At 33.9% G+C, this 25,836-nt stretch overlaps 2 protein-coding genes across 4 annotated transcripts in view; one reads left to right on the top strand and one right to left on the bottom strand.

The window, feature by feature from the left end:
- COG5 (component of oligomeric golgi complex 5) overlaps positions 1-25,836 on the top strand; it is a 193,512-nt gene that overhangs the window by 39,037 nt on the left and 128,639 nt on the right. The gene's annotated exons all lie outside the window — the stretch shown is intronic.
- On the bottom strand, positions 13,218-17,224 carry GPR22 (G protein-coupled receptor 22). Its single transcript, XM_036327533.1, has 2 exons — positions 17,119-17,224; positions 13,218-14,684 (listed from the first exon to the last, which is right to left on the bottom strand). Exon 2 carries the CDS (start codon positions 14,656-14,658, stop codon positions 13,360-13,362), a length of 1,299 nt encoding a protein of 432 aa, XP_036183426.1. The 5' UTR covers positions 14,659-14,684; positions 17,119-17,224; the 3' UTR covers positions 13,218-13,359.

Here is a 25,836-nt window from a genome sequence, read left to right on the forward strand (position 1 = left end):
GGTTGAGATGGAGAGACCAGATCAGAGGCTAATATAGTGGTCGAGGTATTGGGGGTGTAAACTACGATGATAGAAATAAAGCGTAAGTATATATATTTTAGATGCCCTCAAATCTAGGAAGACTTTCACTGGGCTTGGGTTTAAATTAAAATTTTTTTAGCCTTGCAGGATTATAACCTATTTTCCAGCATGATGTCTCCCTGCTTCCATATTCATAGTCTGTGCACCAGCCAAATTGAATTGTTCCCTGATCTGGAGACTTTGTTTTCTTGCTTCTGTGTAATTGCTCTGCTTGTGTCTGCCTGATATGCTGTTGTTGCCTAGGTGGCATCAGCCATCTCATCCCTCAGTTAAAGTTCATTTCAGTTGCCGTTTCCTTTCTGCAGCTTTTCCAGGTACATGTGATCCTTTTCCTTTGAGCCTGTTGCTCTTCATTTGTACTCTTAATGGTAGTTATACTTGCCTTGTGGTATCGATGTTGACATATTTGTCTTATTGCCACCGCTTCTGTAAGTGCATGCAACCCTACCCTTTTATGTAAAGTTCAAATTTGGGCAAGTAAGGGCTAAGTGCTATTATAAGGGGCCATTTAAAAGTGCTTTTATGATTTTTTTTTAAGTGCTCACAAGATAACAGACTTGTTTATGATAGTAACTAGGATTTTATGGTTATTGCTCCTTGACAATTTTGTCTGGATGTTTTTTGTATCTGCCTACTATATCCTGTGACATATGTTATTCATTAAGTTTTTAGAAACATTTATGTGTTATAGAACTAGTAGGCATATTTGTTAATATAAATGGTATGATAGAGTACTATATTTAAAAGTAAAAGCTTCTTGTATCTTATTTTTGGTATTTACAACAGTGATAAAATATTTATATGGTGTCTTTTACCATGTAGTTGAAAGCACAGTTCTTTTAGCTCTTATTGTATCTATTCTAACTATATCTTTGAATCATCAGTAGGAAGATGTTTTAATGAGGATCAGATATATCAAGCAAAGTAGATTATTGAAAATTGGTTGATGGAAATTCAGGCTTTTAACTTGTCATTTTAGCACTTACAGCTACCTTTGTATAAGAGTGGAGTGTCAATCTGCAAATGTTAGTCTTTCCCTCAGTTCAGGTGGCTATTCAAGTTTATGGTTTGCACTTAACCATTTCCCTGGCAATTATTGTTTTCCAGAATTTTACTGAAAGAGAATATTTATGGAAGATATTTTTGAAGGCTAATTAGCCATCCAGTTTTCTTGACTAGTGCATCTCTGCAGGTTGGGAAGTTGGGGGGGAAGGTGAATTAGTGCATCAGAATTACCAGGGGGCCTTGTTTGTTTGATTTTTAAGAACACTTGTCTTCAGTTGGAAGTGCCACATCTCTCTTCCAAGGAGTCTGATCAACCCCTTAGATGTGTACAAACTGATTGAGATCTGCTGTTCTAGAATTCTAGAATCTGTCCTTGGAGTAAATCAGAATAGGGTTTTGTACCTGGACATTATGTTATTCATTTCCATATAATTATTTTTATTAAATTTCCCTTCAATTTACCATAATTATACAGTGAGGAAAATTATAATCATATGAAGATTTCTTGTTGCCTTTTCTTTAAAGTTGTTGTGGCCATTTTTATATGTTGAAGGACATAAGAAACAAGTTGTAGGAACATTGTTTACACATTATATACTTTTTGAGAAGATCCATGAAAGACAATGGTCTCTGGTTTCAGTATTAAGAGTAGTTTTTACTTCCACCTAACAGCTAGAGAATTTTTATTTTATTGATGCTAGGAGTCCTGGAATCAACCCCTTTTCTTTTCTTATATTACCTAATAGAAAACCATAGGTACAGTTTTGACTTACTTCTTACAAGAATGTAGGACTTAATGATAAGTAAGCATTTTGCATTTTCATTTCATACCAGAGTTAATTAATTTTTTTAATTTTTTTCAGCTGTCTTGTTTTAACTTTATTACTTATTTTCTCATTTAATTGTATCTAAAATTATGGGCATTTAAAAGTTGTCTTATCTTTTGAATAAGGCATAATATGAGTAAATGAAGTTATAAGTAACATTTACCAATTTTACTTTAAGACTAAGAATAGTTTTAATTTTAGTTTGGGTTACACACTCTTTTGAGGATCTTATTGATCTGTAGATGTTTGCTCCTGAGGAAAAAAACAGATACCCATGAAATTTTGCACACAATTTCAGGGGACTTATGAGACTCCAAGAAATCCAATGCCAAAGTCATTGGAATATATTATTTGGTAAATGTTTTTCTGTAAGGTGGCTGTAGCCAATTACCTGAACTGTTTTCTTTATATGTTTAAATTGTATTCCCTAGAAGCCCATTTTCAATAATACTAGCTTGTTATAATTTGGTTCTATTACTCAGTGAATGAAAATGCTAAAAGCAAGAGTAACAGCCAAAGATGATAATATCAGTATTGTTGGAAAAATTTTTTAGTGAAAGGGTTAATAAGAAATGTTCCCAGGGTAGGTATTGTTTACTCAGCACATTTGAATTATTTATTGAATATTAGTGTTACTTAAATGGTTATACAACCGAATAGGAAATTAAAGTTGTCATAAATTATATAGAGTAGCTGAATATTCACTAAATTATGATGATGTACAAAGGAAATTAAAATAACAAAGGGAAAATGTTTGACTCATACCATCTACCTAACTTTAGTGACATCTATTCAAAACATATGCAAAATATAGGCTAGTGTTTTCACTGAAAATTTATTTTAGAAGTATTCCTATCTCTATGTATAGCATTATGCTTTAATAAAAGTTTTATATTGAAATGAGCAAAATGTGCCAGTATGCACTTACCTTTTGATCAGAGTAAGTTATGAAATTTTATAATTAACTGAGTTACTTGGCTGAATGAAGTAAAAGTAAATAATACCTTCTGGTGTCATGTGTCATGCTCAGTAGCTTTTTGCCTTCTGAGTGTATGATTTTTAAAGGAACCTTTTAAGCTAGATAACCTCTTTTAAAAAACTAAACTTTTAGTCCTTAGCAAGCCAGTGTCCTGCTGGATTATATAGATAATCCAAATAAGATTTTATTAGTTAAAATGAAATAAGCTTAAAAATTTTGTATTCGAGAAGGCACTTTGGCCTGAATTGAACTCAGAGCTGTATACCTTTTCATTTATTAGTTACTTGAATATCTGTCACTATGGTACATAGTCTATCTTCTAGTATATAAAGAGTGATTCTTAAGCTTTGCACTCAAATTACCTGAGAGTACTTATTAAAACTAGTATTCCGGGCTGCAACTACAAAGATTCTGATTCATTAAGTCTAAGGTAGGGTCCAGAAATTGGAATTTCAAACAAGCACCATAGAGGGTTCTAATATAGGTGGGGTACATTTTGAGAAACATTCCCCTAAACAAGATACAGTAGGGTCAGAAGTTTAACAATTGTTCATTTCAATTTCACTAATTACTGATTGTTAGTATATATCAGACACTTTTGAGGAAGCATTATTAAAGCTTATATTAGTATTACAGACTATTATTGTGTGGGTTAAAGATGGTTTTATAAAATTAGATAGCTGCCCGGCCGGCGTGGCTCAGTGGTTGAATGTCAATCTATGAACTAGTAGGTCACGGTATGATTCCATTCTCAGTCAGGGCATATGCCCGGGTTGCAGGCTTGATCCCTGGTGTGGGGAGTGCAGGAGGCAGCCAATCAGTGATTCTCTCTCATCATGGATGTTTCTATCTCTCCCTCTCCCTTCCTCTCTGAAGTCAATAAAAATATATTTAAAAAATAAAATAAAATTAGGTAGCTAATTTTTTTTGCTTTTAAGAAGCAGTAGTTGGAAAAAAATTCAACATTAAAAGAAAGACTACAGTTTTTTAGAATTGGAGGAAAATAAAGTGTAGACTCTAGATTTGAATAGGTTTGAATTTTTCATTTCAAGCTGTCCTAAGGCATTAACAATATTAGAGTGAAATGTATATCTTTGGTTCTTTTCTACTCAATCAATATAAAACATAACACCCAATATTGAGTATATGACATATGGAATAGTGTATAATATTAATGACATATACATGTGTATGTGTATATATGTGTGTGTGTGTGTGCATGTATATCTAGGTATCTATCATCTATTTATCTCAATTTTTCTCTCTCTATATATATACATATATATACTAGAGGCCCCATGTATGAAATTCACGCAAGGCTAGGCCTTCCTTCCCCAGGCTGCCGGCACTCTCTGGCCGCCAGCAGGCACCCGGGAACCATGCTTCCTTTCGGCTACCGTTAGGCACCTGAGATCTGTGCTTCCCTCCGGCTGCTGGCAGGCACCTGGGACTCGGGCTTCCCTCACAGCCCCTGCTTCATCAGGAAGGATGTCCAGTCTAATTAGCATATTATGCTTTTATTATTATAGATATTAATAAAACCATACAGGTTTCAAGTATATAACTCATTTGTTAACATTTAAAGAATTTTATATTGAATTAAAAATTTTTTTTAAAATATATTTTATTGATTTTCCACAGAGAGGAAGGGAGAGAGATAGAGAGTCAGAAACATCGATGAGAGAGAAACATCGATCAGCTGCCTCCTGCACATCTCCTACTGGGGATATGCCCGCAACCCAGGTACATGCCCTTGACTGGAATCGAACCTGGGACCCTTCAGTCCACAGGCCGATGCTCTATCCACTGAGCCAAACCGGTTTCGGCATGAATTAAAATTTTTTTATTTGGCATCTGTACTACCAGTATACTAATAGTATTGTATGTCTATAACTGTCTGAATAGAAAGCATTTCCCCATAACCTTATTATATTCTCTTGCTCCTTTTTGTTTTCATCCTAAAAAATTGGTGATGTGTTTTGGTAGTCTGCCTTACTTAATGCTTCTCAGAAATATGTGTCTCTTTCATGGAAGCAGGATGAGGAAAATGACTTCAATGCCAGACAGCCTAAGCTCTTTTCCTTTATCTTACTTGATGCTTCAGGATTTGGTAGTGGTATGCAGCTAATATTGATGGCAGTGACAGGAATGACAGCACTTTTTACCACTTGTTGATGGAAGTACAAAGCTGTCATGCTTGGAAGCCATGGATACATCTTCTAGAGGTCTGTAAAAACAATTGTGTGAAAAGAAGGGTAGATACATAGGATTATTTTACATTTTATTTTGTCGTGAGGAGAAATATTATCAAGGGGGGATATATTATCATAGTTTGTATAGCTCTTTTTCTCCTGCAAATACGGATATTCTTTCAAAGGTGATAGTTTTCATAGTAGTGATGAGCCTAGTTTTCCATTTGTTTTTACACCTCAGTGCCACTGTCTTCCAAATGTTTATGAGTTGTAATATTCTAATAGTCTACTTCTTATAGTACAATAGATGTTATTATATGTAGGGTGTCCCAAAACTGTATACATACACTTTGAATAATTATAAAGGCAATGCTTATTAAAATACATTTCATTTTCAAAATTAAGCTATCAGCTGTTAAATTTTCCAGTCTGTCAATTGTGATTTATTTAAAAAAAAATTATTTTCATGTTTTCCCCCCATTAAAAAATATTTATTGATTTTTAATTGAATTTATTGGGGTGACATTGGTTAATAAACCATACAGGTTTTAAGTGTACAACTCTATAACACGTCATCTACTTACTGCATCATATGCTTACCACCTAAAGTCAAGTCTCTGGTCTTTGTATTTATGATTCAGCTTTTATTTTGTTTGTTAGTTTATTCATTAGATTCCACATATAAGGGAAATCATATGGTACTTGTCTTTCCCTGACTGGCTTATTTCACTTAGAAAAATATTCTTTAGGTCCTTCTATGCTGTTGGAAAAGGTAAAATTTCCTTCTTTTTTTTATACCATGTAGTGTTCCATTGTGTCAATATACCATAGTTTTTTTATCCACTCATCTGCTGATGGTCACATTGGTTGATTCCAAGTCTTGGCTATCTATATATATAAAAGCCAAGCGACCAGAACGACCGGTCGCTATGACGTGCACTGTGGTCGGCCAACTGGCCCAGTGGTGGGGGGGTGGCCAGCCAACCTCCTGCGGCCCATCCCCCCAGCCTGTCCCACCACTAATCAGCCCCCCCAATCCGACCCGGGGCAGGACCAGCCGGCCGGCCAACCTTCTGTGGCCCCTCCCTCCATGCAGCTGGCCTGGCCCTGATCAGGCCCGTTCAGGGTGGGGCCGGTGTCCAACCTCCTGTGTTCTCTGCCCCAGGCTGGCCCCCATTGGCCCCAATTGGGGCTGGCGTGCTGGACCCCATCTGTGCATGTTTTTGTGCACCAGACCTCTAGTTGTAAATAACATTGCAGTGGACATAGGGGTGTATGTATTCTTTCAAATTAGTGTTTCGGGTTTCTTTGCATATATTTCCACAAGGAGAATTGCAGGGTCATAAGGCAGTTACAGTTTTAATTTTTTGAGGAAACTCCATACTGTTTTCTATAGTGGCTGTACCAATCTGCAGTCCCACCAACAGGTTTCTTTTTCTCTATATCTTTGCCAACACTTTTTTGTTGTTGATTTATTGATGATAGCACTTTGACAGGTGTGAGGTGATAGCTCATTGTGGTTTGAATTTGCATTTCTTTGATAATTAGTGACGTTGAGCATCCTATATAATAATCCTATATAATAAAAGGATAATATGCAAATCGACTGAATGGCAGAACGACCATTTGTTATGACATGCACTGACCACCAGGGGGCAGATGCTTAATTAATGCAGGAGCTGCCCCCTGGTGGTCAGTGTGAGCCCACAGGGGGAGTGCCGCTCAGCCACAAGCCAGGCTGACAGCTGGCAAGCACAGCGGCGGTGGCAGTACTAAGGATGTCCGATTGCTGGCTTAGGCCCACTCCCCACAAGGGCTCCCAGACTGCTAAAGGGCACATGCCAGGCTAAGGGCCTTCCCCCCTTGAGTGCATGAATGTTGTGCACCAGGCTTCTAGTTTTTTCATAAAAAGTCAGTCTTCAAATTAGTTTTCTTCTGTAAACTCCAACCTACAATTTTGTGTTCTCTTTGCATTTCTCTAAGAGCTGATCATCTCTGAGTATTTTAGATCTTTTTTCCTGCCTTATCTAGGTTTAGTTTTCTCTTTTATAATAGTATCTGAGCTCCTTTTCCCCCTAACATTTATTATTAATTTATTATTATCTCATGGATAGCTTTCTCTGAGTTTCCTGCAGTTCCATAGGGGGCTTAGATTCAGAAGGAGTGCTATAAGTGGCTATCTCTGAGATGTAAAGAAAATAGGCTCTAAAAATTTCCTTTAGTTTTTTATTTCTCATCTTATTTAGTGGAAAGGGAGAAAATAAATAGATTATTTTACAGTTTTCCCTTTGCTTCTTCCCACTATTTAGAAAAGTAATGTGCTTCACAGTTTGTCAGGTTACCTTTCTTACCTTTAATAAGATGATCTGGACTGTAGCTTTAAGCTATTTATTTTAACAGAAAAAGGTTTAAGTATTTGATATCAATATTATTTTTTAGAACTATTGCTGTATGTTTTTTAATATTCTAAAATTATTTTTATAAAGCTATTAAGGAATGAAGGGGATAGGTGTATGAGTTAGATGAATATAATAAACTTGGGGCCCAGTGCATAAAAATTTGTGCACCCAGGGGGGTCCCTCATCCCGGCCTATGCCCTCTTGCAGTCTGGGACCCCTCGGAGGATGTCCACCTGCTGGCTTAGGCCCGCTCCCTGGGGGATCAGGCCCAAGCTGGCAGTCAGACATCCCTCTGGCAGCCCGGCAGCCCTCAGAGGATGTCCACTTACCAGCAGGGAGCAGACCGAAGCTGGAGTTGGACATCCTTAGCACTGCTGAGGAGGCAGGAGAGGCTCCCGCCACCACTGTTGTGCTGGCAGCCATCAGCCTGGCTTGTGGCTGAGCAGAGCTCCCCCTGTGGGAGCGCACTGACCACCAGGGGACAGCTCCTGCATTGAGCGTCTGCCCCCTGGTGGTCAGTGTGTGTCATAGTGACCAGTCATTCCCAGTTGTTTTGCTGTTAGGGTCAATTTGCATATTGCCCTTTTATTATATAGGATAGAGGCCTGGTGTACGGGTGGGGCCGGCTGGTTTGCCCTGAAGGGTATCCCGGATCAGGGTGGGGGTCCCGCTGGGGTGCCTGGCCAGCCTGGGTGAGGGGCTGATGGGTGTTTGCAGGTTGGTCACACCCCCTTCAGGGTGGGGGTCCCCACTGGGGTGCCTGGCCAGCCTGGGTCAGGGGCTGATGGCTGCTTGCAGCTGGTCACCCCCCTTCAGGGTGGGGGTCCCCACTAGGGTGCCTGGCCAGCCTGTGAGGGGCTGATGGCTGTTTGCAGGCTGGCCACACCCCCTTTAGGGTGGGGGATCCCCACTGGGATGCCTGGCCAGTCTGGGTGAGGGGCTGAGGGCCGTTTTCAGGCTGGCCAAGCCCCTCGGCGACGGAAGCTCCCAGCCTCTCCTTTTTTTCTTTTTTATTCTGGGATTTATTTACCTTCTATAATTGAAACTTTGTGGCCTTGAGTGGAGCTCAGAGCCGGCCAGGGCAGGCAGGAAGCTTGGCTTCCTCCATCACTGGGGCAACCAAGCCTCCTGCTTGCTCCAGCTCTGTGGCTGCTGGCTGCCATCTTGGTTGGTTTAATTTGCATATAGTCGCTCTGATTGGCTGGTGGGCGTGGCTTAAGGCGTAGCTAAGGTACGGTCAATTAGCGTCTTTGTCTTTTATTAGTGTAGGTTATTAGAAAAAAGCAAAGCATATTTACATTTTTTACTTTAAATACCTGGACATTTTTTCATTATTATATTTCTAATTTTTTATAATTAAAAGATTACTGAAGATGAAAATATGTTTAATGGAAAAATGGAATAAACCAATATATAAAATTATAGTATTTTAAAACATCAATTTAAAATTTTTATTTTGAATAGTTTCTAATAACTAGAACATTCTTAAATAATATTATTGATTTTATTTTAGTTGAATTTGCTGCTTTGCCAGAAATGCATTTTTGTTTTAGCTCTTTTTATTTATGTACTTTATACAAAATATAATTTAAACTTTCTTAGTTCATTGAGGCTAATCTTGTTTCTTATGGTTCTTTTTATGGCCATCTAAAATGATTTAATCTCTTATCCCAGTTGTCTTTCTAGTCAGTAGGCATTCCCTATTGATTCTGCCTTCACATTGCCTGTCACATCTATGTGCTCCTTTGCAAAGCTACTACCAGGCCTTCATAACCTATCCAGGTGATGGCAATAGTTTCCCATCTTCTGTTGTTTTACCCAGCAACAGTTTCGTTTCTCAGCTTCCCATTACAGTTTTACCCAATAAACTTTTCTGCATATTGCTGTTTATTAGTATTATTTGTGTAGCACATTTCTCATTGTATTATTCCCCTCATCTGATTTCTCTGCTGGCATTAAAGACCTTCTGCCTTTTGCCCCAATGAAACTTACCAGCTGAACTTCTCACTACTGTATAACTTCTAAAGAAAACAATTGACCATTTCCAAAATATGTTTCGGTAGTTTCCCTCAACAGTGCTTTTGTTTATATTGTGTGTGTGTGTTTTAAATAAAAGAATAGCTTATTGCCCTAGCTGGCTTGGCTAAGTGGACAGAACGTCGGCCTGAGGACTGAAGGGTCCTGGGTTCGATTTCGGTCAAGGGCACATGCCCAGGTGTGGGCTTGATCTCCAGTAGGGGGTGTGCAGGAGGCAGCCGATCAGTGATTCTCTCTCATCAATGATGTTTCTATCTCTCTCTCCCTCTCCCTTCTCCCCCCCTCCCCAAAATCAATAAAAAATATATTTAACAAAAAAGAATAGCTTATTGATTTTTAGAGAGTGAGGAAGGGAGAGGGAGAGAAAAACATTGATATGTGTGTGACATCATTTGGCTGCTTACTGCACATCCCCCGTAAGGATTGAGCCTGAAGATAGGCATGTGCCCTGACTGGGAATCGAACCAGCAACTTTTCAGTGCACAGGATGGTGCCCAACCAACTGAGCCACACCAGCCAGGACTGTTTATATATTATTTTTAAATCAAACATAATTTCTTTTTATTACGTCTATTAACTTTATTCTTTTTGTAGCATTTATCACATTCTACCCTTTAAATAGATATTGCTATACTGTTTATTACCTTGATTCTAGACTTTAAGCTCTGAAGGTAATGACTCTATTCCATATGAATATGAGTATTTGCTGTAATGCCTTCTACATTGTAAGAATTAAAGTGTTAATTGCATTACAAAGCTTACTTAAATGTGCAGTCATAAAATGTAAGAAAACAAAAAGTTTTATTGACTTTTACAAAGTAGTCTTGAAATTACAATGCTGACTAAAGCGCTACTAACAACCTATTTTCTTTCACTTTTTAGGTTTTCACTTTTAAGTCTAATCTCAGTTAAATGTCCAAAAAACTGAGATTTTGCTGTAATTTTATTTGGGGTATTAAAAAATAGACCACATACCTAAAAATTGACTTACGATGAGTGAGAAGTACAGAACTATTATGAATGCCATTTTTTAAAAAAGCATAATTGTAAATAATTCAGTTTTCATAATAGGTTGACCATCTGTTGGGGCTAGCTGGTAGAATAATAACCTCCTTAAAGTAACAAATCAAACAAAAGAGAAAAATCACAGTTTCATATCTTGTTGAGCTCATCTTCAGTTAGTTTTTACAATAATACTTCTTATTTTTATAGTTTTGAAGAACCAAACCAGTTAACTAATAGAAATTGATAACTTTGCTTGTGGTTTGTGACATATGGATAGAAAAAACATAATTTTAAGAAGGATTCACACATTGAATTTACTGTTACTTCCATTTCTTTGGCATTAAAAAATTCATTCTAACATGAAAAGTTACTATTAATGCTTTTTTTGTTAAAGTTACTTGAAATAGAAAAATTTATACATGGTGGTGAAAGTCGTCATAAGGGAAAAAAATTTTCACCTTTTCATAGAACAAACATTTAACAAAAACATTTTTCTATTTCTCCTCTCATTTAAGCTGAGGTAATTGCAAACGTGTGTCTTTTTTTTTTTTAAAGCTAAACTTATAAATATAATTTTGATTGATATATTATTTAACATTAAAAAGCTATTAGAAATTGTCTGGTATGTATGATTTTTCTTTATTGTAAGTCAGTGGGTATGCTTTTGTTTACCTGATCCTTATTGGTTGGCAAAGATGCTTGTTAATTGTCTGTTTCAATGTCAGGTGTAGAAATAATAACAGTTAGAGGGCAACATTATAATATTTGCCATTTATTTATTATTTTGATAGATTACTTATTACAGAGAACAAGAGGACTTGAAAGTAGTTTAGGCAAATATATTAGAAAAGTGTTTTTTAACTGAGTCCTTTGGCATATGTATAGACTTGAGGGTTAAAAATATTTAAAACACAAAGTGTTTTCTCTTAATATGAAAACTCTAAAAATAGTTGAATTTTTATTAAGATAATAAAACTAAATACTAAAATTTTAACTTATGCTTGGAAGTTCAACTATGAAATAAGTTTAAAAATTTTAAGTTAATATATTAGCAGATATTTTGTGCCAAATATATTTATCAAATGAAAATTTTCTTAATATCTTTGTTTATGAATTCTTAATTTGTCTTCCAGGTTTCAAGAAATAAGTCCTATGGTATATTTTGTCAAATAGCATTTCTTTAATTTTATAAAAGAGTAGAAAATAAGTAGGAAGAAAATAATTTCAGCTTTGCCAAAATTTGACATTGTTAGCATTATTATCAGAGGTAAATGAATTTGTTGTGTAACCTCAGGGAATTCAAGTTATTGCATGGTGCTCATTTCCCCAAGAATTAGGGTATTCAGTAAACTTGACTGAAATGAATTTCATTTATTTACATAAAAGTAATATATTGTTGAATTGTTTAATATAAAATTTAATTAAAAACGAGTTGCTACTTTAGTGAATATAGTGTTAAAAATAGAATAAAAATTATCTAGTTAATAAAATGATAAGGGAGCAAGTATTTGCCCACTTTAAGAAATTTATTGCTGTTTTTCTGATACAGTTATACTTAGCACTCATGAATAGATTATTAGATTATTACAGTTGAAAAATATTTGATAAGAATTCCCAAACCTGATATCTATAGTTAGGATTAGTAATTTCATAATTTTCCAACATGAGTTGAGGATTGGAGACAAAAATGCTTACATTGAATGGTGTAGAGTAAAACAAATTGACTAGGTTTATTGCCATTTTAATGATTTTCAGAGTGGAAATAGAACTACTGTATTTTGAAATATTTGGGAGTTATGGGTAGGGTAGTAAGTAACATTGTGTAAATTGTATTACTGTAAAGTTGCTGTATATGTAAAATTAAAAATAGTGGGCTTTGTTAAGCTTTTCTACAATAATATAGTCCTTTTTTTCTCCCTGGTATTCAGATTTTAATAATTAAACTTTTATTACACAAAAAGACCAACTTGAATAAAGTTATTTTAATACACCGTTTTTGCCAGCAGACTATATTAATTCCAAGCATTTGGCTTAGACTGAAGCAAAGTGAGAAAAGGAAGAATGAGGCTGGTGCTTTAGTTTTCTTCCTTCTCTTTATTATCAGTTCATTTGTATAGTATAGGCATAATGCCCTTGTTTTTAGAATGTCAAATTCTTTTCCATAATAAACTTGAATTTAAAAAGTTTCTCTATCTTGATGTGAAATATAGGTTATTTGTTTTTCTTTCTTGAATATTAAAATTCTGATAAACCTTACAATTTCTACATTTAAAAAAAGGATAAAGTTTTATACATGGTTCATTATTTTTGGTGCATCAAATATTACAGCAAGTTGACTATATCAGAAAACAATATAGTGATACAGAAAATTCTGGATTGTTTTGATTATTTGGAGCTGTAATTTTGGTTCTTATGTTAAAATGCTCTTTCAGTTGACATATAAATATATCTATAGTTTGTGGCTTAGAAACAATATACTTTACAAAAGAAAAATACAAGGATACCTGTGTCAGTTATATTTTTAAGTTATAGACTGTTTTAAGGCTATGTATTTATTATTTAGAAAATATGACTTACATGAATATCTCCTGATGGACATAATATTGACAAAATATACATATGATATTACTTTAACAAACTGCCATGCAACAAATACATTAATTTATGAAGAAATTGAATATATATGACCTAATCTAATCTTGACATTTACATTGAAAATTTACAACATAACCAATACTTAAAATGTTTTTTCTTATATTTGGCAGTAATTTTACTTTTTTACAATTTAAATTTAAAACTTCTGAATGTGGATTTGGTAAAACTTAGACTTTTCCTTAGTCGGTGACAACCTGAGGTACTAAACATTTTTCTCTTATTTCACTGTCTTCAAAGGTAATTTTGTTTCTTTTAGGATCTATCCAAGAGTTGTGAATTACAGCATTATTAGGCATGGGATCAGCTTCTACTATGGAAACAACTCGCTTTTTCATTTTACTTTTCAAGACCTTTTGAAATTTTTGTCTTGTGAATGCATATAACAGAGGGTGAAATATAGTTGTTCCATAAGCCATGACTAGAAAACACAGCCTTAATTTTACTAAAAGGTCACTTGGGCCTAAACATAAAATGGTGGTATTTAAAACAGAAATTGGTGTCCAGCAGAGAAGAAATGTAGAAATAATCAATAAAGACATTCTGAAGACTCTTTTTTGCCTTTCTCTTCGTTCACGGTGTCGTTTCACAGCTCGCCGGAGGGCAATTATTACAGAGACTGAAGTTCTTACACCAAAGACTACATTTCTCCCACCACTGCTTTGTGACATGTCTGTAGTCTCATGTTGTGTGGTTAGAGAAATAGTCTTTTTTTTTCTTGCTTTCTTCTTCTGTCCTGTTGAAAATCTGGTACCTATTCGAATATTAAGAGCCTGAAGTATTTTGGTGTATGTGATTAACATTACTATGACAGTGAAAAAGAATATTGGAATCTGTACAAGCAGGTGGTAATACATCCCCAGTTCAGTGTAGTATTCATTTGTACTGACACACAAAAGTGTCTTATTTTCCCATGTATTTCCAGTTTGAAGACTGAAAAAATTTACCTCAATAAAGGGAATCAGGAAAGAGAAAAATGAAAAAATCCAAATGGATATCATTAGCATTATCGCTCTGCCCATTGTCAGAATTCGGTTTGCAGGTTTTACAGAGATGTCATATCTGTCCAAAGTGATAGCAAAAACGTTGATCGCTGTTGAGACACTTGCAAAAGATACACAGGCTTCATGGAAACAGCAGATAAGAGCAGTGTTACTTTCCAGTGAAAGCAGAAGGATAACTATAGTTAGAGGAATACATCCCACACAAATTATTACATCAAGTACATGAAGATTCATTGTAATAATGTTACTGACAGAGTTGATTAAGTTGGATTTCATGCAGTAAAGTACCAGTACGGTAAGGTTGCTGCCAAGTCCCAACACGATTTCTAACATGAGAAATCCAGTTAGAGACGCTTGAAAGCTTAATGGGTATGATAGTGTTTGGTACATTTTGGTGTTGATGTCATCAATGTCATCTCGAACTGTAATGTTAGATTCAGACTGCATGTTGATTTCCAGAATGGGAGAAAAACACATTCTTTTGGAGCAGTTGTTTTTTTTCCCTAGAAAGTGAAATAGAAAAACTATTTGATTATTTGGCAATTTAAATGACATATAAAATATGTTCTTTGTGGGAAAAAACACACCTTTTTTATTGTGTACTTAGTTTAATTTTTAAGTTTGTAAACTATTAATGGAAAGCAGAATTAGGAAATAGCAAGGTTGCATTATTTTGACGTAAAAGGAAATTGGGTTCTCCCTTTGAAGAAATAACTATATGAGGTTTACTTTTATAGAGTTCAAAATTATTTCATACACTGAAAACATTCTACTCATGTGGGTTTTTTAAACTTATTATTTGAGGACACAGTATATTTTTTTGTATAATAAAACTACCCATTATGCAAAACTGCTTTTAGCCCAGTGTTTTAAGATTTCATTTTAAAGTGTTGTGAGAAGGTGGAAAATAAACATTGTTTTAATTTGTTCTAGTATAATTAGTGTAGGTATAATTATTCCCCTGAGATTTCAAATGAACAGGAAAAGTGTTCATTTAGATTAGAAGGTAAATGGTATAGAGTACCAGTTTGCTTTAAATTATTTTGTTCATGTTCTTAATTGTAACTCATATTCACAAGTCAACAGTGTGATTTAGGGATATTTGGAGTTTTTCACATGGAATTAGACAAAGGATAGATATTTCACATTTAATCATGAAAATGCTCACTGAACTTGATAGTGAGCAAACTTATATTACAAAAATTGGAAGAAAAGGGACATATGTTAAAGTAAAATGTCACAGAGCTTGGAACAATAATCACTCCTATGAATGATTTATTTTGTGACCACACCCTCTTGTATCTTGTGGAAGGAGAAAATTGAAATTTAATATCATATTAAGAAATAGCCATTTTTGAAGTGGTTTAAAATACTATATCAGTTGGTTTTATATAAGCAGGAATTTTAAAGTAAAAAAAAAAAATTTTTAGGGGAAAGGAGTATCTGAAGCCCATTTTCTGAGGAATCTTTTAAAGTTTCACATTCTCTCTGGAACCTTTTATATAAATCACCCTGTGTATAATTTTGAGGAAACTTAAAAAAAAAAACACCTCTTGCTAATTTATGCAAATCTATATTTTAATAAATAGAGATTTAGGGTAATTCATAAAACTAATGTCTGATTTTCTAGACAAAACTATCAGTAACCAGTAGTATATTCAGTTAAAATATAAAATCTTCCAACCAACTATATTTCACATTTTGAGTACAGAATTTTGATTGCAAAAGTCATAAGCATAAATTATAAAGGCTAGTAATTTTCAGAACTTAGGTTAACCTCTTACTTGATGTAACCTTTTATACGTTCTAGAATACAATCTTACCTATGCATATTATTTTAGGAGTAATATTTCAGAAGCACAAATAAATGATGGCATATTTCTTTTGAGCTTGGTATAAAATATTACCAGAGGCACATATTCAAGAAAGTGAAGGTCTTAGCTAACATTGAAGTCCTATAAAAATGGAAAATTTTAAGTGTGTCAAATTTTCAAATTTTCTGAATTGACAGATTAAACATCAGGTCTTTGTCACATCAGTTAGATTTATAAGTAAATACAGTAGAAATGTCAAGTTAGGTGATAATGAAGAAAAATGCATCTCCTTTAGAGCAAGATTCTTTTCTTTTGTAAATGTTAAACGGTGTGATGGGGAGCATGCATCTTCTGACCTACCTGTTTGCTGTTGCCTTATAGGCCTTTTGGTTCACTATAGCAGTTTTTCACAAATTGATGCATGATGTCATTGACAAATTTTGACATGAATTTTTACCTGACAGCAGTGAAGTAGCTGTGTTTTATTTCATGTCTTGTAGGCATTCTTTCATTTTCTCTCCAATACTTCAAATGCATGAATTGTGAGATTTAGTTGGCTGATGGATTTCTAAAGACCAGTAAACAATATTTTTGTTTGTTTTGTCTTAAAAAGTCACAGCCAAGCGAAACTTCTTCAAATGATAGGAATTATGATTCCCTTTATGGAAATATGTGATAGCGTCTCTTTATTTTCCAGAACATGTGAAAACAAAAGAGGTTTCTAGCTCCTAAAATGTATTTAGACATCCTTTTGTTACACACTGTTTCTATAGCAGTCTTAATTATTTTGAAATGATTTCTAGATCACATAAACTTGTTTTATATTATAAATCCAGTCCATGTTCTTTTGATAAAAACCATCTGCTATTTAATCTGGTTTGTTTTCATTAGAAGAGGATATATAATTGGTCATAAAACTCCAATGGAAAAATCCTTTAGTAATATCAATTAATACAAATATCTCAATATTTAGTACAGAAAATACTTGCTAAAGCTTCATTTAGCTTGCTGGTAATATTTGGCATTCTTATTTCGGTAATCCATGTTTCATTGTTTCTTTATGAATCAGTAGCTCCACAATTCTGATATATTAAAGTATAAACACCCTCTTTAAAGTGCTCACCATTTTGTCTTCAGGATTTTACACTTATATTGTTTTTCTTTTTGTGGTTATTTTATATAGCATCTTCTGTCGATGATTACTGTTGATGTGTTACATCCCAGCAGTAATGTAGACCTATTCTCTCTGGTTTTAACTCCTTAGTAACTTAAAATCATATGTTACAAGAATATTCTGCAATTTATAGTTCAGACAGCTAGGTAGATAGATGCTCGGTCAGATGCATTCTTCATATTTTCAGTTGTAAGTACTGAATTAGCTGCTGTGGGCCCTTGTGCAAAAGAAAAAAAAAAAGATTAAGAAATAGGGCTTCCTAATAATTTCTGATGAATTGGAAGTTAGTTTTGTTTATTTTAACACTATATACAGCATTTGTTATCACAGTAAGCAGACTGTATTTTTATAGCCACAGCTTATACATAAATTTAATGGTTTCTTTAATTACAATATTCTCTTTTCCTAACAAGGGTTGTAAATTATTTAATAACAGAATTAACATCACAAATATAACCATGAAAGAAAAACTGTAGTTTTTTAAAGCTGACTGATTCCTGCTCTCATTTTTTAAGCTAACCTGTATTTTCAGAGATTATGAGCAATTGGCTTATATTAAACATGCTGTCATTCCCTCATCTTTTTAATAAATTGAACAATATTTCCAGCTGTAAAATATTGTAACTTGCTACATTATTAGCACATGGCTTGAATTTAATTGATTAAAACAGATTTTATGGTAAGTTATTATAAATTTCCATTGAAGAATTATTTATGTAATTGAAATATAAAAGGTAAACTGAAAAATGTAACTGCAAATTAAATAATTTTTAATGACCATGCCCAATGATAAACTGAACCAAAAATTGAGTAATAAATAATAGCTAAGTAGTAACCCTGGTTCTTTTAAGAAAAATAAGCATTTCTTAAGGAAAACTGTGTTGATGACTTTAAGATTACTTAGTATATTTGAAGTGACTTAAAAGCTGATGTCTTCATAGTGAATTAACAATTAATATTTTTTGAATTTAACATTGCATCCTAAAATTACATATAAAATATTCATGTCTTAAATCTAAAAGATACATGTTTAACAATAAGTAAAATTAAGCAAATAAACTCTTAAAATTCAGGCTATTTTTCAAAGTAATTTTACCCACTATGCCAGTTCAAAAGCAGCTGCATACTATAATAAGGAATCTTACCTCCGCTAAAGATTTGATAAATTCCTGATGTAGTTGAAGCGTTTCCAGTTTTGATTGATTCATTTTGTTCACTTGTTAGGAGAGGACTTGGGAAGAGAGTCATAAACATCTCTTCGGAAAGACCTTAATGAAAATATTTGTCTGTACTGTGCCATTGTTTCAGCAGAACTGCTAATGTATGGAATATGTAGTGCTGCTTAGAGCTGCTGCAGTCTCTCACTCTTCCTCCTGTGGAATCAATAAGCGTCTGAAAATACATAATGAAAGTAATTTAACATGCTGAAGTCTTCCTGTCTCCAGAGACAACATTTTCTAAAAAGGAACGGCACTGCTTTTCAGAGGAAAGCCTATTCTGGGCAGCTTTTGCAGAATGACAGCCTACCTTGTCGCTGCTCTCCACTGCAGAGAGATGCAGTGCATTCACTAATTTTGATTGGTCAGTTGTATCGCGTTTGAACTGTGTTCATATGTATAGCAGGGCTTCCCCCCCACATACACACACACACTGTTTTTATATAAGGATGCTTTTTTAAAAGGCTATAAGTGGTTGTATATTGCTCTTAAATAGAACATGAGTAAGTTAGTCCTTTAAAAATATATATTCTGGTTTGTTGTTTATTTATGCCAAACATTAAAATGCAAGGGGAGGGGGGGGGGTGGTCACAAAAGAATTCAGTTTGTAAGAGTATGTATTCTTTTAAAAGCCCAGAAAATTGCACTTGAGAATATTTTAGTCATATATGTTTTTGGTTGAGATTCTTTGTTGTACAAATAGAAAGCCACTGCATCTTCACTGTGAACCACATTGAATTTCAACTAGTTTGTTTGTATTCAAGTCATCTTCTCTGTGTATTCCAAATTGTGAACATCTCAAGTTGCTAAATGTTTTTTTTAAAAGATCCATTTCTATTAGTATATTCTGTGTATAAAGATTTAATCATGTGCATTACTTTAGAGGTTACTATTCAATCTTTACCTTTACTAAATCTTTTATTTAGTAGATATATACTGATCATTCACCATAATATTTTATTTCAATTGGCTACTTCTATTTTAGTGTATAGCAGTCTCCTATTATATATAGCTATATGCTAATGTTTTTGGGTGAATATTTTGGTAAGGGAAAAAGGAAGTTACAAGTCTTCATAAATTATAAAGCTAAATTATTTTGAGATAGATATGCTATCAAAAGAACAAATGGTATAATATGTAATTAATGTAAAATATTACTTTGAAGTCAGATTTCTATTAATTTTGTTCACCTATAAATAATTTTCTGTTCTCAACATTGAAGAGTATTTTTTTAGACTTGAGCATATAAAGCAGCTGTCTTCTATCTGTTGACAAAATAGAAGACATAATGCAAATTGATTGGATTTTAGGATATTGATATCATCTGTTTCCATTATTTTAGGAATATTAGTGATCATCTTCATTTATTAAAGTGTATGCTAAATTTTAAATTTATAATTAGAATTATTTATAATTTTGAAAAGTAGTGTACATTTTTATAATTTGTTGGTAGTGTTAAAGCTATACAAGGGGTTGGCTGAGTAGTATATGAGTTTTGAATTGCATTTCAGTAGAACTTGAGAGTAATGTGGAAAATTTTGTTGTGAATTTCTAAAATTTTCTGCACAAGTTTGTGTGGCAAAACTTTGGTAATGCTAAAAATTAAAATGTGTGCCACTTTTCATGCATTTTGAAAGTTAGAGCAAAAGATCTTGTTAAGATGTTATCCATGTTGAAAGAGTGTGTGCATGTGCACAAACTTGTTATTTGAAGCTTACCAGCTGTACCGGTTAATAATGCGGATTTTGTAATCAAAGAAAACACGATAATTTCAAGAGAAACATCAAAAGTGCTTTATTCAAAGTAATGTCCATCGCTAGCTACACATTTCTCCCATCTTTCAGGTAATTTGTGGATACCTTCCCAATAGAACTTTTCTTGTTTTGAGGCAAACCATTCAGAGACCCAATTTTCCACTTCTTACTACGTTTTTAAGTGCTGCTCAGAAAGTGCATGTGCCATTGGTCGGAACAAGTGGTAATCTGAAGGAGCAAGGTCTGGTGAATACGGCGGATGGGTTAATGCTTCCCAGGCAAGATCTTTTCATGTGTCTTTAACTGGTTTTGAAGTGTGTGATGGTGCGTCATCATGAAGCAAAATTACTTTGCCATGTCTTCTGGCACATTCTGGTCGTTTTACGATCAAAGTGTGGTTCAAATTGATTATTTGTTGTCGGTAGCAATTAGTGTTAACAGTTTCACCTGGTTTTAGGCGCGCATAATACACCACACCTTCCTGATCCCACCAAGCGCAGAGCATTGTCTTCTTTCCTGAGCAGTTTGGCCTTGCAGTCGATGTTGATGGTTGACCTGGATCAATCCATGATTTTGTGAGTTTGGGATTCTCAAAATAAATCCACTTTTCATCACCAGTCACAATTCAATGCAAAAAAGACTTTCTTTCATGCTGTTAAAGCAACATTTTACTGATGACTTTTCGGTTTTCCATTTGTCTTTCCTTCAGTTCATGTGGCACCCATTTTCCTTCCTTTAAAGTCTTTTCCATTGCATGTAAACGTTCGGGAATTGTTTGCTGAGCAATGTTTAATCTTTCTGCAAGTTGTTTTTGAGTTTGACATGCATCTTCATCCAATAATGCTTTTAATTGTTGGTCTTCAAACCTTTTTTGGTTGACCTGGACATTCTTTGTCTTTTACATCGAAATCATCACTTTTAAAGCGTTTAAACCAGCGTTCACAAGTATCTTGAGATGGAGCATGTTCACCATAAGCTTCCCGAAGTATATGATAACTGCTTCCCAAAGTATATGATAACTTTCAGCAGTACTTTTCTTCAAAATAAAGTAATGAATTAAAACTTCCCACAAGTGCTTTTTTTTGGCACAAAATTCGACATTTTTAAGCATAAAAATATCTATGATGTTGACACCTTCAGCAAATTTGACATATGAAGTTTTGAAGCTTGCTGTCAATACAACAAAATAGCATACATGTCAAACTGCATATATATCAAAATATGTGTAACTCCATCTATTAAAAAAATCTGCATTATTAACCAGTACACCGGGTAAAACTAAAACCAGAGAAAAGATAATAGCATCAGTTGTCACTAGTGCTGGGGATGAGAACTTATTAGCATGTTAGGGTTCAAGTATTTGCCTGTATATTTCATTTAAATTATCCTATGAAATTGGGGCAACCAAGACATAGAGAAGTTTAATGACTTGATAGTAGCAGAACTGGTGTTAGAACTCAGCAAACTCCCCTCTACCTGTAGTTGGTCTTCTCTCTTTAGAAAATTCTGAAGGTACTTGGGACTTAGTTTTGGGTGATCTGGGTTTACACACTACTTATTAGTTAGCTTCATGATTTTTGGCAAGTTAAACATTTTCTGGGCCACAATATAACTTTGATCCTTTTTGTTGAATATATTTCTGTGCTTTAACTCTCTGTGAGGCAGTATTTCCAAGTTAAATTGAAACTATTTTGAAAAAACAATGGGATCTCTGTAAAAAGTAATGGCAGCAGAAAAGCTCAGGTCTGGACATTGTTCTATTCCCTGTGCAAGTGATATGTTGTTAAAGATACACAATATATTACAAACAACAATTTTTTATTATGTACTAGGTTTAGTATAGTTTTCTTTTTAAACACCACAAATTGGTTTTGTGATTACATGGTTTTCTGATTTCTTAGCAGGATAATCCTAACTTCCTTTGTCTTTAACAAAGATGAAAATATCTATACCTCTGTATTGAAAATCAGATGATATTATTTCATGAAAACATTAATATAAAATTACATATATCAGAATTTATAAACATTCTTATTTCCATAGTAACAAATTTCCATACTTGTGCATTTAACATATTTTTTATTCATGTAGGATACTAATTTTGCAAAATGCTACAATTGGTGATTTAAAGCCAAATTTTGTTATAAAATATCTAGAGATTATTAATTAGTTATTTTAACAACCTTGGAAAGCAATTTAACTTTTCTAATGATAACTGAACAACATATATGAACCTAACCCTAAATATCTCTATTAAAATCCCATTTCACAAGTTATGTTTATCTTTTTAGTTATAGTTTGATTGCATAGGAATTTTAATTCCTAAGCTTCCCGATATGGGAGCCTTTAAAATTTAATTTTATACGTTTTCTCCCTTAAGTTTGGATAATGGTGAGTGTGAGAGTTTATTGTTTACATTTACATTGCACTATTTATATCAGACCCCTGTAGTTCTGATGCTACATTTTTTTATGATTCAGAGTTTGTATGTAAAAAAACTCAACTTTACAAAATATTGGAATGAACCATAATTGAAAGTACTTTGAAAGTATTTACGAAGAATATATGCAAAAAGCTGTTCCTAATTGCTGAAAAGTCACTTTTTAAATTGTATTTAAGTGTATATGTTCTTCTGAATTAGTTTTTTGGGTTTCTTTGGGTAAATTTCCAGAAGTGGAATTGCTGGGTCATAAGGCAGCTCCATTTTTAATTTTTTGAGGTAACTCTATATTGCTTTCCACAGCAGCTGCACCAAACTGCATTCTCACCAAGAGTGCACAAGGGTTCCCTTTTGTCCACATCCTCACCAACACTGTTTTTGTTGATTTATTGATGAAAGCCATTCTGACAGGTGTGAGATGATATCTCATTGTAGTTTTAATTTGCATCTCTATAATGATTAGTGACATTGAGCATCTTTTCATATGTCTGTTGGCCATTTGTATGTCCTCTGTGGAGAAGTGTCTATTCAGGTTCTTTGCCCATTTTTTAATTGATTGTTTCTTTGGTGTTGAGTTTTATAAGTTCTTTATGAAGTTTGGATATTAACCCCTTACCAGATGTATCATTGGCTAATATATTCTCCCATTCAGTGGGCCGTCTTTGCATTTTGTTGATAGTTTCCTTTGTTGTGCAAAAAACTTTTTTGTTTAATGTAGTCCCATTTGTTTATTTATTTATTTTTGTTTTCTTTTTCTTGTCTAAGGAGATATATGGACAAAAATATTGCTATAAGAAATGTCTGAGATTTTACTGCCTATGTTTCCTTTAGGATTTTTACGGTTTTTGAGTCTAACATTTAAGTCTTCAGTCCATTTTGAGTTTATTCTTGTGTGCAGTGTAAGAAGGTAGTCTAGTTTCATTTTTTATGTGTATATGTCCATTTTTCTCAACACCATTTATTGAATAGACGATATCTTTACTCCATTGTATGTTCTTGCCTGCTTTGTCATATGTTAATTCATTATAAAGACATGGGTTTATTTCTGGGTTCTCTATTCTATTCCATTGATCTATGTGTCTGTTTTTATGGCAGTACCATGCTGTTTTGATAACTATGGCCTTGTAGTATAATTTGATATCAGGTAGCGTTATTTGTTCTTCTTTCTCAATATTCCTGTGGCCTTTCTGGGTAAAATTCTATACTCTTTAAAAAAAACAACACATATTTTTATTGATTTCAGAGAGGAATGGAGAGGGAGAGAGAGAGAAATATTAATGACAAAAGAGAATCATCAATTGGCTGCCTCCTGCATACCCCACACTGAGGATTGAGCCTGCAACCAGGACATGTGCCCTGACTGGGAATGGAACCATACCTCCTGGTTCATAATTTGACACTCAACCACTGAGCAATGCTGGCTGGGCAAATTCTATACTCTCAACAAAATAACTTCACAAAGCATTTTTCCCATCCTTTCATACCTCACCTAAGTTTATGGCATTTTTATTTATTTTTTTATTTTTAATACTATGTATTTGTAAGTAATTGGCTAACTAGCATCACGTACATTATAAAAATAAAACATGGCATTTCTTTCCGTTTTCTCATCCAACCTAGATTTTGGACTGTGTATTTTTTTTTTTAGCCCCACCTGGGATATGCTTACTGATTTTAGAAAGAGAGGAAGGCAAAGAGGAAGAAGGAGAGGAGTTGGAAGAGAAAGAGAGAGAGAGAGAGCGATCCGTGTGAGAGAGATACATTGATCAGTTGCCCCCTATACCTAAACTATACTAGGTACGTGCCCTGACTGGAAAACGAATCTGCAATCTTTTGGTGTATGGGACAATGCTCTGACCAACTGAGCCAGAGCTGCTATTATTTTCAAATCTCCGTCTGTTGTCTTACTGTTGTCTTATTGTCTTTGGCTCCTTTTCCAAATTATTACCACCTCTGCCCCCAATTTTCTGGCTTACTATTTTGACTGCTTAATATTTCCTCTTTGCATCCTTAAATATTACGGATTTTGTTAAATATTTTTCTCTCATATTTCCAATAAGAATTACATAGTCGTATGTATTTGTGCTTCTTTTTCACATTGGTTTCTCTTTCTTTTCTGTTATTTCATTTTCTTTGCATAATTCTTCTATTAGAGGTTATTTTACAGAATTCACGTCTTTGTCCTGAAATCAAGTTAGTTGATAAAGTGGAATATATATTTAACAAAGCTAAGTCAAATCTTTTATTCTGTGCACTGGTAGGAGACGTAGCTGAATGGCTGTCTATGAACTAGTGGTCTATTACTGAAATTAGTTAGACACATAATGCTTTTATAAAAAGGCTGCTATCCTTGATGCATAGATCCAGAGAATGGTAGAGTGCTATAGATTTAGTAATTTCCACAGTACTACGTGGGGCATTCATTTGGGAAGTAAATTTACTAATAACATTACTAATTTACTAATCATAGTAAAGCATTTACTATAATAGTTAAAGGCTATGCTCACTGGTGACTTTCTGCAAGCAAAATACTGCAATATATCTTCAGTTACTACTACCTCTAGTCCCCATTTAGAGTTATACTGTCTACAAAAAGTTTTGCTATAGTATCTTCAAAAAGTACTGTGATTTTCATCTGATTTTGTGTGACAAAGAAATACTGGATTGCCTGTGGAGTAGAGTTCTCCACTCTGTTCTCTGTGAAATCTGAGCATGATTTTTAACTTCATGGGCCTCAGTGTCCTGATAAAAAGAAATAAAAGAAAAATCTCAAAAGAATCATGACCATATTTGTAAAATAGCACATAGTGAAGATTCAATAAATACTAATTTTATACTTTTTTAAAAAGTACTGTGATTTTTATTGGAATTGCAGAGGATTTATGGATCAATTTGAGAAGTGACATCTTAACAATATTGATTCTTCCAATTTATAGATACAGTATCTTAATTATTTTTAGGTCTTTTTAAAATTTATTTTATAGCATTTAGCTTTTAGATCCTGCACATAGTTTGTTAGCATTTCTTAGTGCTATTTAAAATAGCACCTATTTTTTTTAAAAAAAACACACAACATTCCCATTGCTCATTTTTACCATATAGAGATAGGTACAATTTTTACTTTTTATATTTTGACCTGGTTTCCTGCAACTTAATTAAACTCATATATTAGTCTTGGGGACTTTTTGTGAATTTTACAGTATTTTCTATCTAGATAATGCCATCTGCAAATAGAGACCATTTACTTCTTCTTTAA

Source organism: Myotis myotis, unplaced genomic scaffold (assembly GCF_014108235.1).
Source record: "Myotis myotis isolate mMyoMyo1 unplaced genomic scaffold, mMyoMyo1.p scaffold_m19_p_11, whole genome shotgun sequence".
Classification (NCBI taxonomy): Eukaryota; Metazoa; Chordata; class Mammalia; order Chiroptera; family Vespertilionidae; genus Myotis; species Myotis myotis.